The sequence below is a fragment of the Agelaius phoeniceus genome, chromosome 4, assembly GCF_051311805.1.
Source record: "Agelaius phoeniceus isolate bAgePho1 chromosome 4, bAgePho1.hap1, whole genome shotgun sequence".
Lineage (NCBI taxonomy): Eukaryota > Metazoa > Chordata > Aves > Passeriformes > Icteridae > Agelaius > Agelaius phoeniceus.
Genome location: NC_135268.1, coordinates 65,655,643 through 65,673,224, shown reverse-complemented (window position 1 = coordinate 65,673,224; position 17,582 = coordinate 65,655,643). Strand labels below are relative to the sequence as shown.

The 17,582-nt window shown below is 36.7% G+C and overlaps 1 protein-coding gene across 1 annotated transcript in view; it reads left to right on the top strand.

Annotated features, from left to right (window-relative positions):
* CFAP99 (cilia and flagella associated protein 99) overlaps positions 1-17,582 on the top strand; it is a 54,599-nt gene that overhangs the window by 806 nt on the left and 36,211 nt on the right. The window contains exons 2-4 of the mRNA XM_054633430.2: positions 2,047-2,174; positions 13,051-13,195; positions 15,256-15,350. Coding sequence (XP_054489405.2) covers positions 2,047-2,174; positions 13,051-13,195; positions 15,256-15,350 — 368 coding nt within the window. The remainder of the gene's footprint in view (positions 1-2,046; positions 2,175-13,050; positions 13,196-15,255; positions 15,351-17,582) is intronic.

The window sequence follows — 17,582 nt, the reverse complement described above, 5'->3', positions numbered from 1 at the left end:
GTATGCAAAACATTGAAATACATAAAATTTAAAATTAAGTTCCTCAAAGTGAACATTTTCCATCTAATCTGTCTGAATTTTGCAGTGAGGCTTACTTCAGCTCTTTCTAAGAAGGGCAGCTTTCATTAGAGGAAATGCAATCTTGGTCTTTCTAGGCTGGGAATGTGGGAGCAGATGTAAAACCTGAAAGGACCTTTCAGGTCACTGAAACCAATTCCTACAATTGTGGCCACTCTTATCCTATGTAATTGCTTTCAAAATATCTCCAAGCTACACTGTAAAATAAGGTTAAATCAGGTTTTCACCTCCTATAATTGAAATCTACAGCTGATAATGGAAGAAAATTTCTGCCATTTTATACACAGTATAAATTGATATCATTTTTATACATAATAATTGAAGTAATTTTCTAATGGATTGTGTGAAAATAAGGTTGCATATCATACCAAAAGCATTTTATTCCTGATGTGTATGTTTTAAAACATTGACAATAATAATAGCAGCTTCTTTAATTAGAAGTGGGATTCTTTCTATTAAGAACCCCTGTATGATCAGAGATCTGAAGGCTTTACTACACATCTTAGTTTTCACATTCCAGTTTTGGGGTTTAATGATTGTTGTTTGAGGGAGGCATGGATATCAGAGCATGAGAGCTCAGATTTCTTACTGGTATGCCAGAAGAAAAAGCATTTGTTACTGGCAGAGCTGTTGGAGCCTGAATTATGATTCAGTCTGAAGTACAGAGATATTTCTCCCTCGCTTATCCAAAATCCCTTGTGAGTGTAAGAGCCTTGGCAGGTTCTTACCTGAGAAACAAATGATTCTCAGAGGAGTGGAGTAAGTGATTCCCTTGCACAGTGGTGCCTCTTTCTGTATTTGCCATCCCTTGTCATGATCCAGCCCCGTTTTGCTGGACTTTTTTTTAAATTTGGACATTTTGTCTTGTTCATAACAGGCACCTAAGTGGCTATACTGAACATAATCACAGACAAACTCTTTTTTTCAGTTCTTTGAGATTAGTAATGAAAAGTGCTATTTAGGGAATTATTGAGTGAGATGGTGCTGAAAGGCAGAGTACAATACCACTGTGTCTGGAAATGTTATCACAATATTTAAAAGCAAAAAATGAATTATGTTTACCACAGTGGGAATGAATCATCTGGATCAGGCATTCTTTTCTGACATCAAAATATGATGATATATAGAATACAAGAAATATTTTAAAAATTACATTTTTATTTTCACCATGGAAAGTTACTTTTGTTCTCATTTTTTTCCCATTGCTAAAACAGTTTAGTGACTTTCAGGCCTGATAATTGCTGTCATTGGTCCTTCATACACAACAACATGTGTGTAGGAGCAAATCCATTATAGCTCTTGTCATCTGAACATTAAAATTGAGGTAACAAGTCCTACATATTCTCAGACATATGGGTAAGGCTTCATTTGAGTTAGACAAAATCCAGTTATTTCACAAGGAAAGCATCAAACATAAATATTGAGCTGCTGTGCCTTCAGAATGCTTGGCAGTGGCCCAGACCACTGAAATGCTGTGATCATGGCCCAGCCTGCTGACCAACAGTCATTGCTTCCTTAGAATTCCTCTCTGTTCCTGTTCTTTTGTTTCTTTTGAAAAACAGGCTGTTTGCAGCAACATGTGATGAAATTTAAGACTAAAATTTTGCTTTCTGATGCATCTCACTGGGAAGAGCAGTGTGTTAAGTAGGACCTGTATGCACACAGGCAAAAATCCATACTTTTTTCTATATTATCTTTAGTTCTATTTTGTCAAATAACCTGGTGCAGTAACATCTATCCTTAAGATATTTTGAGATTTTTGCAATATGTAATTTTGTCTTCTATTTTCTCTCTGTTTGTACTGTATTTTCATTTCTCCTGTCAGCTGTTCTGAGTAACTGTGGTTTTGAAAGCTTGACCTAAATATTTTCTACATTACTGCAATGTAACTTCTGTAGGAGCCTATCACCATGCGTTATGCCACAATTGAAGGAGGCACAAAAAAATAATGATTTTCTGTATTTATAGGATTCTCCACGGTGAAGATGGTCAGCCATAGAGAACTTGTTGCACTAATAGTGCAACAGCTTAACAAGTTTAACCCTGAAAATCAGAGTTTGGAGGATTTCCTGAATGAATCAGCTATGATGTTGCAGGTATATTAAGTTTTGGTTGATTTTACACAGTTTACTTTGTTACTGTGTGATTTTAAATGCAAAGGTATCTGTTTTCTAACATGTTGTTGTAACTTTTATTGATTTCCCCTACAGTGACATTTTTTGTTCATGAGTAAAGTCCAAATTTCCTATGGTTATCACCAGAAAACAAGGCAATAAAGATCAGAGGGGTTGAAAAACTGCTTGGATAGCAACAAGAAAAAGGGGAAAAAAAAAGCAACAACCTTCTAAAATTGATGAGATAGTCATAGGGAAAACGTCTGTTCCACTTCTGACTAAGCTGTTTTGAAGATTCTTGTTCTTTTTTTCCTCCCAAGTAGAGGTTTCTGACAGCACCACCCCTTTGTATGTACAAATGCAGTTCAGAGCTGAGTCACAGGATCAGGTATTCTTGCTTTGAGGACATAAGTGACCACCAGAACAGTGGGATAGAAGGACAGTGACAATAAATCAGCCAGCAGATTCTAATTTAATACTGCAAGTAACCAGAGCATGATTTTCCCATTTGTGTCTGTTCTGGCTGAAGCAGTTTCCATCCCTTCCTGACCACAGCGTGTCACCTCTTTGTCCTCAGTGTCACCCTGACTTGTGCTGAGGCAGCTGGTGGAGTGAATCAGCTTTAGCAAACCACCAAGGGAAGCCAGTAATGTTGTTGAGATTGCTATTGTCTGTGTGTGCCATTGTTATCAAATGGCATTGTTGGAGCCCTGATTCCACACTGCCATCTGGCTCCAGTGCTCATTTCCCCTTCTGACAAAAAGGTAGAAACCACTGCTGTTCCAGTCAGACAGTCTTTTGCATTGATTTTGCATAAATACAAATGACTAAAAGAGTATAAAACCATGGAGGTGTGATAAGAAAGCTGGGGCTGAGCAGTGGCTTCACACCCGTTCCTTGGGTGCTTGACTTCTCCAACAGATGCCACTCAGGCCCCTTCTTTCCTGCCCTCCTGCCTTGTAGTCCTGGCATAACTCTTTGTGATTTATATTCTGAATTACATCAGGGAACTGGTCCAGTTTCAAATTAATCATTTTTCACTGGGCAGAGAGCAGGTAAATTCAGTTACCACTGCTGCCAAAATAAATGCTTATAAAAATGAGTCTTCAGATCATTGTTCTTCTCAGCCCAGGAAAATGGTACAAAGACAAAACTCCAGTAACTTCATTAGAGAAATATGAATCTAAAGTTTCATGATAAACCCTTTCAGAATGGGAAGGACAAGGAGGATAGCTGAGGCCAGAGGTAAGGCCAAAATCTTTCTCTGGGCTAGTTTTTGGTCACCTACTACACAGGATTTATCAAAGAAAGTAAAAAGACCTGTGATTATATAAAATTCAGCTTTGTTTCAGTGGCAAATGGGTGATTAAAATTCATCATGAAAAACTCACTTGCTTCTCTCTTTTCTGTTTCATAAGAGGCATATGATCCTAAAAATACTGTAGCATTTTTGTACACATGATTCCCAGGCTTGGTAACTTACCAATTAGCCAATATTAACTAACCCATGCAGAAACTTCCTTCACTTTGTATCCTGATTTACAGCCTGGCTCTAAACCATAGACTAGATTCATACCTGTTTGTCTCATGCCAGCAGCATAACAAATAGCAAAGCTCAGGTTGTCTACTGACCAAAAAAAATCAGGAGAGTCAGATTCTGAGAGATCAAGTCTAAGTCTAATTAAAAGACACAGCTCCATATTTATTTATTTGCTGACTTAGGTGTACAGTATATCACAGTTGACTTCTCTACAAGTCTTCTGTTCTTTTAAACTCTTTTAATAGTTTTCCATCCCCTTAGAGTGCATTCAGATGTTAACACTAGGTTTCATTCAAGGTGTATATCTTTATTGTATTTGAATGCTTTAGAGTCTTTATGTCTTCTAATGTGATATCCAAGGTGTTTTGTTCAGTTCTTTGATAACTTGATGGCCTCTGTACAATATCCTCCTTAGCTTATTGTTCACCTGTCTGGGGATGTTCCTGGTGAAACCAACAATTTTGGGCTAGATTATTTCCCTCAAAATAAAAACACAGTACACACAAGTCATTCCAGAACATATTCAAGGGAGTTCAGCACCCCACTGGCAGGGGCTGCAGGAGCCACTGTGAGCCAGTCTTGTCAAGTGCCAGATCCTCAAAATAAGAACCTCTGACAGCCACACATTGTCACCTGAACTGCCAGGAGCCAAGGACATTTTGCAGAGCAAAACCTCTGTCAGAATAAAGTAGATTTTAAGAGCAATATAAGTGTATGTAGGAACTGATTGAAATGAAACAAAATTACTCCTTTGGAAATCTAAAGGAAGTGAAGAGATGGGCATCCTTGGCTGATCAGAACTGGGGAAGACAGCAGTAAAGAGTAAGAAATGAAATGCAGAATGGAACTGAGTTGTGAAGCATCTTGACAGGCAGCTTTAGTTTTATGTGCTAGAATCAACTGTGAGATGGTAGGTGGAGTAAGTGGGTCAAATCAATGGACTGGCAGGATGAACTTAACAGTAGCATTCCAGATGGTTGGTTTACTGAGATGGGGTTGGTTAAACCCACAACAGAGACACTTATTTCAATAAAATAGAAAATTCTGAGACACTAACTTAGATTTTTAGCTAGGAAGTGATAGGAAAATACTATTTGAAATATGCTGTTCAAAAAGAGTGAAGAAGATGTGCACATAAACTGATGATGATATCCTGGGGAGTAATCTGCATGAAAAATGACCTCTGGAGTTATGGGTTTGACTCACAGGCAGGGTGGCAATACCACCAATAACTGAGGAAAGAAGTAGCAGGAGAGTGCTGAAGCTTTGTACTGTTGAAATTAAACTGACAACAATGAGAAGGAAATGTCACAGAGAAGAGTCAGCATCCTAGGCTGAAGTTTAGAGTTCTTATTTGTGTACATGATAAATGGGAATATGTTGTGAAAGGAAGTTGGATGCAGTGCTACAGGAGGGAGTCTGGAAGGCACAATTTGTCTTGATCCAAATATCCCTGTCAACCATTTACCAACTGCAGGAGACCATTCTTGTGGGAATCCTTGCAAATTAAAGCCATAAAAATAGCTGGTGAACTGAGACACAGGAAAAGAAGTGAAAGTGGGCAAACAATTATATTTTAAAGTGAAGAACTTTACAGTATGAATGTATAAGAAAAAGAAAGAGGCAAGAAATAAATTGAGTTGAAGCCATCTGGTTGAAAATATACTTGCTTTGCAAATAATAGTAAGAAGGAATTAATAGATTTCCATATTGTATCTTTAGTAAGTATACAATCAGTCATTGTTGAATATTCTGATCAAAATCCAACAGATTTCTTTGGTTTCACTCTGCTCCTGCAAAGGTGACAACAGTTCAGAGCACAGTCAATCTTCAGCAAGATTTTATTTTTAATTTCTAGATGCACATTAGGTTATGTAAATAATTAAAACAAAAATCAAAATACATGATTATGTGAAATAGTAAATTTTTGTCTTTCATAAAAACTATGTAGAAATGTTTATATTTTGACAGTGCACAATGGCTCTTTACTATAGAGGTTTGAATACTCTGCTGGCCAAATATTGAGTGGATGGCAGAGAAGGATAAACTGAGTTCTGTTCTATGATCCATCATTTTTCTATCCCTGTCTGTTCTCTTGCCCTCAAGTTTACTTGCCCAGGTGTCTTTATTTAACCTGTCCCAGTTCCATCTCTTCAAGGGGTTGATTCCAGTACTATTGTCCCTGTGCAGCAAGTCCTGCTCACCTCTTTGGTATTGTTCTGCTCACCTCAAAGTTCTTGCCCATTCAGTTCCAATCTCTACTGTACCTCAATCAAATGAGAACTCTCTCCCTCTCTCTTTTCAAACTGAAGCCTACAAGAGGCAGATGCCACAGAGAAGATAAGTGAGACAGGATCTCTCCTCTCAGTTTGAGCTCCCACGCTGAGCCAGCAAGGCCTGTCCTGTATGGCAGTGAAAGCTCTGCTTGCCCTGGACTGGCTATGGTAAGGGCACACAGAATCTTCAGGGGAGTTCACTGCTACAGTTTGTTTGAATTCACACAAAACACATGCAAATGGCTATTTTTCACTTGGCAAAATGTGCATGGATTTTTCATAAGAAAACCAAAAGGCCAAAGTTTGTAAAGCACTGCTGACCCCTGTGTGCCACTTTGAAAATGCATCCCCAGCTGTTTCCCTGTATTTGGTTTGAAACTACTCAATATTTCCAAATAGTTAGGTAAAAACTTGAAAAAATGACAACTTCCTGTCAAAAATCAGTTACATGTATGAGGCCATGTGAGCTGCTTTCAACTTGTTCCTCTTAAATAACGTGGGAGGTTACCCCTTAACTTCAGCAGAAGCAGAATCAACCTCTTGATTATTATTATTATTATTATTTTAACTTCTTAATGCACCTTTATAATTTTATTCAAATGCTTGTTCCACCTGAGCATATTCTCTCAGTGTAGGAAATCTTGTTTCAAGCTTTGAGACAGAAATCCCTTTGGAAAGCACTTGGCTGTACACTCTGCTTCTGAGTATATCCCAAAGTTAGCAGCATTACCTTGTACATACCTTGGTGTACATGAGAAAAGCAGTTTATTTGTAGGAAACGATGGCATTAGATTCTGCTCTCCAGAGGTTTTTTTCCTGGCTGTATGTGGGATTTAGCTTTACACAGCCCATTTACAGCAGCCATCGCTGCACACCTAATCCCTGTGTGCTGCTTGAGAAAAGCACCCATCTTGCCCTGCATTTTTGTCATTGAGGTAGATCAAGAAGATACCACATCAAATAACCACTGAGATACATTTTTCACTCATTGCATTTTGCAGCCACTCAGTGTTTCAATATACAAATAGGAAATCAGAAAATTAGTGCCAAAAAAAAGAAAGTGAGGTTAAAGCAAGGTAAACTGTTACTGGGACAGAAGTTCAGGGCTGTCTGAACCACTGCATGTGTAAAGATAGAATGTTCTTTTGGTGTGATGAAAATGCAAAAACAAATTGCTGAGTGCCAGGGAGCTGTCAGTGTTTAAAACCAAGGTGTCAGGAGAGAACATGATCTCTACAAGGCCACGCAGGAAGCAAGAAAGACACATCCAAATCTCAGTTCCTATCTTCCAACTCCTAGTTCAGGCTTCTGTATAAAAGTGGAGTTAGGAAAACTCACTGATTATCATCCTTTTGTTTTAGAGAAAAAGAGATAAAATATGGAAGGATTTTTAATTATTGAATAATGGGAGATTAATAACACAGTTTCCTCTAATTAGAATGTTATGATCAAAATCAGTCTAGAGGTGTAAAACTCCATATATTTTATTTCTGCTACATGTAAACTTTAGACCATAAAAGGAATTTCTGTTTATTGTTCTCAGTGAGTGATCAGACTTTATGTTCTTCCAGGAACTTTGAGTTGTAATTTAGTTATTTACAGTCTTCATGTTTATTGTACTTTACAATGTTTCTTACATAATATTGGACTTGTTTTTCATTGCAAATATTTTCAATAAAACCACAGATTCATTAGCAATGTGATGGATGATTCCTAATTGCAGCAAACAAACCCTTGCCTTCAATCCCAAAGAATCATTCCCTCAAACCTCCTAAAAACAAATAAGTCCAGTTAAATGCTTTTACTTCAATGTTGTGACCTTGTTGCTATTAAAACAGAATTCAATTTGAATTATCCTGAATAACACATTAACTTAAAAAAATTCCTAAGTCTGTCTCAGATCTTTAAATTATTATATATTCACATTCAAATTTACATCTGTTCCTGTTGTTCTTCATTTCAATGGCCAGATTACTTCTCCTTGTTTATCTTCCTAAATGCTTTTTAATGCTCCTTTTATCAGACTGATGCTATCCAGATAATATTTTCATTTCTGTGTACTAAACCCCCTTCTTTTTATTAAGAATTCTTCACTTAAATCTATCAAAAATTATCCATATCCAAAGGTGGTCTTTCATCCAGTGCATGGTGTACATAAGGATATCATTCCATCAGACCTTTTATAGGACTGGATTGCATCTGTTCATTTTGAAAAAAGATTAAATTTTGTACCTAACTGAAGCATGCCAGGTATTGTTCATCCTTGTGACTGTCAGAATCAAGCTTTGTCTATGATAACAAGAGACAGATTTTAACACAGGAGTTACCATGCAATGTCTGTGCCTTTCTCTATGCACATAACTCCCTTCATTTTCAGTGGGATTATCTGCTTCAATCAGAGCTGCAGGATCAGACCCATCACAGTGACCTTCCTCCATACATCCCAGCTACAGAAGAGCTTATTTCTGTAAAACCAGAACTGCCACCCCAAATTCACTGTTCTGCTCCTTTATCCCTCATGCTGATAGCAAGATATGTTTATGAGCTTCCCATTTCACAAGAACATGGTGTGATTTGGCACAACTCTCCATAGTTCTCGTTTCTGCTGGTTCAGCTGTGTCTCACACATGCCCACTCAACTGATTTTACTCAATTGGGAGTAAAATCCTTAAATGTCAAAAGTCATAGATTTAAATATGAAGACAATGTAATGCAAAAATGATAGATTTGGTGCAATAAAAAATCCTACTAAATTATAGAAGTCCAATTTGTATTTTTAGTTACTGACATAAATGCAGATTAGGATCTTTCTAAGGAAATGATGGAATTTGAGTTTTCTGAAGTGTTCTGGGATTTAATATTAAGTACAAGGGAAAATGTTTCTTGTATACCTCTTAATACAGCATTGGTCAGCATTGTCTGCTCTAGATGAAAAATACTAGCTTGTGACAGTAACATAGATGGTGAATAGTAGAAGCAGGATATTCTCCTACTTAAATCCAAAGATCCCAGGGGTTTTTCCCACTGACTTCAGAGAGAAAGAAGACTGGGTTCTGGTGACTGATTCAAACCCTGGTGACGTCAGTAGGAATATTTTCTTTGATTTTTACAGCATTTTGATTAGACCCTTGGAGAGGACTAGCACTGATAACTGAAGCACTCTAAACTAATCAGGCTGTATCTGCAAAATGTGCACGTTCTTCCTAGAAGAAGACAAGTTCACTACATACTATTGCACAGTTCTCTCAGGAGGTGAAAGCTATTTTATCTTTTCATCAAATATTATCTCCTTTCTAAAATATTTGTTTCACCTAAATTATGTCCTTAGCCTGAGAAGTCTCAAACAGAGCATGGCTGATATTTTTTTCCTTTTTTCACTCCAGAGAGAAGAGCTTTTCTTTCTCTCCTTTTCTGATCTCTCTGGCCCCTTCACACAGGTCCCACTGTAACCAGCCTTATTATGATACATCCACAGCAGAAAAGCTTCCCTTTTGCAGATATTTCTCCAGTTAATTCATGCTATTTCTTGTATTAACCCATGCTGGAAGTTGTTTGTGTTCAAAGCCCTTCTTACCCAGTCTCTTCTCTCCTTGAGGAAATTTGACTGATTCCCAGCTACAGCTTTGTGCCAGAGAGCAGGAAAAACACATCCATGGAAGCAGGCTACAGGTGTTAGGGTCTTCCCAAAAGAGGGAAGTAAAACCAATCAGCATATAATTAGACAAGAATCACATTTTCTTCCCAGCAACATTCAGGATAAATTCAGACAGAATCGGGTTTTTTTAACAACTTAAACACTTAGTAATCAGAAAAAGCTGAATTTTAATGGCATAGAGAGAATACTGTCAGATATTTGTATCTGTTTTGTCTTCTGATATTTTTAATATTCAATGAACAGAAGATGATCACTGCATGTGTTACTTTCACCTGTAAATTATCTGGCCTTCCTTACACTGAAGGGCTCAGACATACTTGCAAACTTAGCTAGCTGCTAGTTGTTTCAGAAAATATGTGATTAAAGTGTAAAAAGGTAAAAAGTTGCTTTGATGGACAGAATAAATTAGTGTTTATTAATTCTTGTTGGCACCAATGACTTACTGTGTTGCTTGAAGCAAATCTCTTACCTGCTCCATGCCACAGTTCCTGCATGTACAAAATTATGTTAGCCAAAAGCAATCTCATTAAATACAATTAATGCTAGTGAAGTGTTTTGAAAACCTCATACAAAAGGTGCTATAAATATACAATCTGTCATACTGTACCATTTCAGGATCACTTGACCTTCTGTGAAATACATCTCACTGACATAAAGCTCAGCACAAAGCCCCACAGAAAGAATTAATTTAGGAATTAGTGCTAGAAATTACACCTACCCAACACATTACTTTCCCAAAGCCATTATTATTTCAGATATACAGATAAACTGTAAATGCCCTTGATGAAATTTGTAGAGGACACAATGCACTTTTCTATTGAGTATTCTAACTGGTTGAAAGCACTGGCTCAGGTTTTGATTCACTAGATTATCTGCAGGGCTTAACCAACACCTGGCTCACCTTTGGGATTTCCTATCCAAGTCCTCCTCCTGCCCAGTCTTGTTTAGTTGAGTAGGGATGAGATCACTTCCTTGGGTGACACAGCTGCAGGCTGCTCTACTAGTCTCAATTTTTACATGTAGAAACAGAACATTTGGTACCTTCTGTGGCTGAAAGCAGATTCAGCTGATCATGTTTCATGACAAGACATTTTACCCTGTGGTCCCCAGGACTGCCAGTCAGTGCTGGTGCTGTGGGGCACAGCTGTCCCCAGGCTGCCCTTCTGTCACCCTCTTGCTTGTCTCAAGGCCATGTAGTGGTTTTGTTCATTCTTGCTCAAGGTGTAAGCAAGAGTAAGAATTTCTGTGTTCATCCTAACACTTCTGACTGAGTTGTTAACTCAGAGCAGCAAAGTAGGGTAAATGTAGACAGGCAATTGTATTTTTATGCTGTAGCCTCCACTGTACAGGAGATGATTTGGGCACAAGTGGTGTCCTGTTGTTACTTGTTTGTCTACTTTTGGCCACCTCTGCAAAGTGTATTTGAAAAGCCAGGTTTGCCATAGCACTTCATATCAAATCACACAGAACGTGAATGCAGAGATTCTAATCTAATAAAGATCTTGAAAACAACTGCAATTTTAGCTTTCTAGCAGAGATAGTTGAGAGAGTTTCTGTTAGGCTTGTTTCCAACAAGCTTGACCAGTTTTATCATGGACTTTCTGTTTATTAACAGAGCTTCTATTTTCTGCAATTTCTTCATAAATAACACCATTTGCTCAAGGGAGCAATTGTTTTAGATTCAAAATGTCACAATCCTGTTTTCACTGGAACTACATCCTGACTTTGCCATTTAGTTATTCGGGTTTGCTTTTGCCTTTTTTAGTAAATTCTTAAGAGATCTCATATCAAATATTCTTAGAGATTTCATATCAAATATTATATATACATATATATATATGTATGTATGTATTATATATGTCTTTCATCATTTAATAGGGGCTTAGATTTATGAGTTTTCTTTGTTACCTAAATCTTCATCCATAAAAGGTGTATTTGGAATGAACTGTGTGCCTCACAAGAATCCTCAGCGCTTAGCAAGACGGAGTTCATACTTTCCTTCTTTTTTTTTCTTTTTTTTTTCATATTTTAAAATTTTTTTCAGCCTCTTTCCTAATTTTTCCTGGTGACGATGCACAAATTAAAGGAATCAAATCTGGGTTTTGAACAGGAGTAGTGAAAAAAAATTATGCTTGGTCTGAATGACAACCTGAGAAAACACACTTTGAATTCTTCTGCATAATTTTTTACATTTAAATACTAAAATGGTAATTTTAAAGTTTTGCCTTATATTTGCTTGATCTCAAAGCCCTGTATAGTGTCACTCATCAGAAAACTCACAGAGTTCCATCCAGCTGCCTCTAATAACACCCATAAAGTAGAAATTAATCACATTAGGGAAATACAGTAATGAAGAGGGTAACAGCCTACCAGGCAAGGTGAACATCTCATCTGATACATTACTGCAGTTCCATTGTTCCCACACCTCTGAGCTCTGGGAGAGATCACCCATCAAACAATGACTACACCTTTTCAGAAGATGCACTTAGCCTTTTTTCTTGGCTTCTTATGTAACCTCCTTAAATCAAAGGATCATTATTGTTTGTCCTTTTGTCATAGCTCGACTGGCCGTTTTCAATTCCTGTAATAACAAACTGGGCCTCAGATTTTATTGCAATGTTTAAAGGTGGCTCCTCCTAGAAGTTTATCTCATATAGTAGCAGATACTGCATAGGTTATTTATTGTGATTGAAACTCTCTGTAAAGTTGAGGAGCATTCAGACTTTTTAAAGGGTTTATGGGGTAGGATCCAGAAGGAAGGGACCATCCCACTCTCCTGTTCTCTTGGGATACTGCATGAGCATTACAAGTGACCAGGAGCATTAGCTGGATAAGAAACAGTCTGCATTAAAAAGAATCCTGGAATTTACTGGTTTAGCTTAAATCAGTCATGTTCTCCAAAGTTGGGTCTCAGTAGCAGTTAAGAGTCTTTTCCATAATCTCTGCCTCGCTTCTCCCCTCAGTTTACTGTCTCCCTAAGTAGCACAGACTTCACCCACAAAGAAGAGGTTTCCTGAGGGAAACCTTCCCTGAAACTGAAACTTTCTCATACTGTTGATTAAGTTCATCATTGCTCATAGCTCAGAGACTTCAGATTTTCTTTGCATCAATTGCTAACTTTCACACATGAAAGTCATTTAACTCAATGCTTATGTCAGCAGGTAAAATGAACACTTAACATTGGAGAAAGTTACATTTTACTTAACAAGGGCCATTAGTTTGCTAGGACTGCCCTTATTTGATAGTATTAGAAGGGCAGCAGCCCTATCAAAGGCACTGATGTTCATTGTTCATGTTTTCCAGTTACTTCAAAATAATTGTACTTTTTGCACACAACTATTTGCTTTCCAGAACACATTAATCATTATTAAATTTGTATCTTTATAGACTCTTAATGTGACAGAAGAAAAATTTGTATTGGATACAGTAGCAGGATGCACAGAATATAAATCCATATTGGATGTGGTGGTGAATGCCTTTTATGTTCAGGATGGGAGATACTGCCCCATTTCTGAGCGTAATCTCTATATAGGTAAGTTGTCTTTACAATACCCAATGTGTTTACCACAACATTTCAAAAAATATAATTTTACTAGTATAAGTCTTGGTATTATATTACATTGGAAGCACTTTCATTGTGTTTAGTGCAGTGTGAAGTACAGGACCTTTTCTAATGCCCTAATGAATGGGAAGTCCAAAACCTGAAATTGTTATTTAGTCTGAAATCTTACAGATGTTAACTGGAATTTTACCTAAGAAGAGTAAGATGCAGTTGGAAAATAGGAAGAAGCATCTTGGACATTTAGCCATCCTTCAATGATTTCCCTTTATTCTCTTCTATGCAACCTCTGCCATTCAGACACAAAAATGTGTAACAAAGCTCTGTGTGCTGAGGATCACAGCACATCTCACAGTTCCAGACACAATTGTCTCTATCCATGTGTGGGTTTCTTCATTACTGACCATCACAATGACATAAGTAACTTAAGATACTACCATCTATCTCCAGGAGTGAGGTCAATTATTTTCATTTTATTAGTTACTTGGGTAGAATCAGTTCTGATACAACTATATCTTATAGTATCTATCCAGTTAATTAGAGTAGTTACTACTCCCAAAGTTATTTTAGGTATTGAGAAGTACATGAAAAATTAATTTTAAAAATATTTTCTGCTATTTATTTAATACATATATGCTGAGGTTGATCTATCAAGTCCCCAAATAAATTGGAATCCCAAATACCTCTGTCACTGCTTCTCTAAGTCAGATAAGTTCTGAATCTTTGTGGGTATATTTAAAAGTCAGTTTAATTCAAAGTGGTTGAAAAATACAAAGAAATGTATCTAATATAAATATATCTACAATTTATGTTTTAAAAGCTACTAAATTTTTATTACAATTCTGGTCACTTCTGTCACAATCTGGAAAAATACAGAAATCTAAATCAAACAACAAACAAAAGGGAGCCTGCACTGTCAAGGATGAAATTATTAGTGTATGGAGTTTATTCTGAATGGTAATGCTTCATTGTCTCCATTTCTCCAGAGCCATGTTTTTCATTGTCTGGGGCACATAAATTATACCTTTAAGCTGAGTGATGCTATAATTGGATTGTCAGGACTGGTCCACTCAAAAGCTTCCATTAATCATAGGCAGAGGGTAGGAACAGAAAATTTTCCTTTATCAACAAGTTGAGAGTCTAAGGTCATTGGCTTACATTTTTTTAAGCTGCTTGTGATTCCCTTTGCCAAGCTGCATTGACACTTAAATGATCAAAGCTGCTTATAAAGGCTGTTGCTATGTGTGAGCAGATTTGAATTTAATAAAGCTTGTAGGAGATAAATGTATATTCTGCTAAGACTGATTAAATATGTTGCTGAACTAAAGCACAAGAGATTGAAGCCTAAAGATACACTGAGCTGGCTGCAGCACATTGGCCAGAATTTCCTGATTTTACCATCACAGTTTGGTGGCAGCTAAAACACTGCCCTGTAAGTGAAACCTGATTGATCAAAGTGAGTGGGGACAAATGAAAGCTGATACAGGAGCCCATGAACTTTACAGGTCTACTAAAATTTCACAGTACTGACTGTGCCTCTTCCTGTATCATAGAATAGAATCATAAATCATTTATGTTGGAAAAGACCTCTAAGATCATTGAAGTGTGTACTTGCCATAGAGGGTGCAAGATTCAGGTTTGAAATTTCACAATTTAAAAACTTAATTTTATTCCAATTCAGAATAAAAACAAAGGTTACAACATTTTAGGAAATATGGTCGCTTGGAAAAAAAAAGCAAAGTAAATACTAGAACTATTAAATTTTATGTTTGAATTTTTTGTTATCTATAACATTGTTATGTATCGTAAACTATGAATTTGTAACTGAAAAGTAAGAGCTATCCTCTCTGAAAACATTAAAACCAGAGTATGTTGAAAAATTCACTATCAAAACTGTTTAAAATTTAGGTAACAGACTAAATCACAGAGTATATTGAGTATAGGATTATTAGGTATAGTATAAGTTTATTAGAATTGAGCATAGGTTTATTAGAATCGCCTGCTGTATTTTAAATGTATGTATCTTTTGATAGTTATCTGTTATCTAGCTACTTTTCAACTAGAAGAAATTGGTCTTCAGCACTTCAGCAGAATTGTGAAATCCTTGGACACTGCAAAAATGCAACAGGTACAAAACATTTTTAAAAAATAATTATCTCTTCATTGCGCTTGAATAATCAGATGACTTTTCTCAACTTTGAGAATAAATTAAATTGAGAAATTACTGTTATTTTCTGTTAAAATTCAGAAATTAAATTAGTATTTTTTACCAAAAAACCCTTCAATTTCTTTACTTACAGGGGGATTCTTATATTCAGTCAAAGATCAATTTAAATGTATTTCATATAATCTGAGAAGGTCAAATAATTACATAATTTACAGTTTATGTCATTTACAATTGTCCTAAGTTGCACACTCACTCTTGCCTCTGCTCACATTATTTCTTTTTCTTTCTTCTTCATTATTTCTCTGCTCACATTATTTCTTCAAAATCAAGTTTTTAAATTGGGAAACTTTAGACAGGAGATGTTTTTTTCCATATGCAATGAATCTATTGAAACTTGCAGTTCCTGATGTTTAGTGTTTTTCCTTCCCTTGAACAATCCACTGCCCCTTTCATTATCAAGCCTATGGTGCTTCCATCACTTTTTCTCCTTCCCAAAAAAACACTGGCTGGCTTGGAGCTATGCATGTACCAACTGCCCTAGGACAATGTGCAACTGACCAAACCACTGCTGCCAAATAAAAAGTGGGACAAAAATATTCTGCTTCCCTGTCCTTTTCTGAAGTAATGAATTTGAGGTTTCCTCCACTATTTTTTGCTATTTCTTATTGTAACTGTAGAAATATAATTATCTTCTGCTTCTCTTTCAAAAACAAAGTGCTAATTATCTTAAAAGCTATGTTGTACAGAGGAGCAGAGGGATAAACTGAGCAGCAGTGCTTTCTCATAAGCCCTGTTTTCTCAGGAAAATGGGCTAAAAATTAAATCACTGGTGACACAGCATCTGTAACCTTTGATTATCCAGATGTTTCAAAGCATAGCCCAAACACACTGTTTGAATAACGAAGATGGAATTAAAGAGATAGGCAAATTTTAATAATTAATACTCAAAAGGCTAAGGTTTATCCTTATAGTGATTACTTTGAATGTTCATGTGGATGCCAGTGTCTCTTTAATGAGTAGAGTTGCTTTGCAATAGGGACAGACTAGGTTAAATTGTCTGGTTTTGGATGGACTTACTATGGAATGCTTATTATTAATTCCATTCAGAGACAAAAATTATATATTTCATTAACAGTTAAAAAGAACAGAGGAGTGGCTGGAAGAATTATCATAATCTGGTAGACAGACAAATCACTCTGTCTAAAATGCTCTCCCAGGCCCTTCTTTGGTAAACATCTTAGCCAGGAGCTACTGGATTGGATGCATCTTGAGCTCATTCAGCTAGCAACACAATTTTCCCACATCATGCCAATTACCTCTTGTTGATTCCATTCATCTAGCTTTATGTGGCTTAAGCATCAGTGCCCTGATGTTCTAGTTTAGATAATGCCTCTTTCCTTGTCTGGAATAACTCTTTTCTGATAGGGAAGTGCTGCATATTCCAATGTTGTGCACCTGCTATCATTGTAGCAGGTGTGACTTGGTTTGCTTAAGTATCTTTCTAGATCCTCATCACCATGGTACCTAGATTTCCTTTTTCTTGTATTAGAACAGTTTCTTTGTCTCCAAAGTGATGCTAGATTAAATTAATGCACCTGCAGCAGAGGGCTTAGAAGCAGCATTTTGTCCCCCCAGCAACAGAGACGAAAGAGCAGAAGGCAGATCTGCAGCCTTAGCAACAAAAGTTATCAGAAATTTGGGAACCTCCTTCAGGATGCTGACCTCTAGGTTTTGCCTGATGACTATTGTGTCTGAGTTCAGTTAGGACACTGAAAAAACATTCACATATATTTATATAGGACAGATTTACTTCAATTAAAAATAAATTTAGCACATCACAGGATGAGTGGAATTTTCTTCATCATGCAGATAAACCTCACTCAAATGAATGAATAGTCTCCAGGTGAATGATGTCAACCTATGGGAGATTTAAGACCTTTCTCTTGAAGACCTCTATGGTGGAATCCCTTCAACTCAAAGTCACAGTCTTTCCCTGTGTTTGATGAATGTTCAAATATTTTCACTTAGGCAGAATAACAATGCTACCTCACTTACACATGTTCATCTGCTTGAACAGCAAATCACAAGCTCTCATTCCATAATATTAAGAATACATGCAAAAAAATTTTATGGTATTACAGAACCATGGGATAAAACCCATTCTTGTAACTTTAGTGTGATTATCCTTTTAAG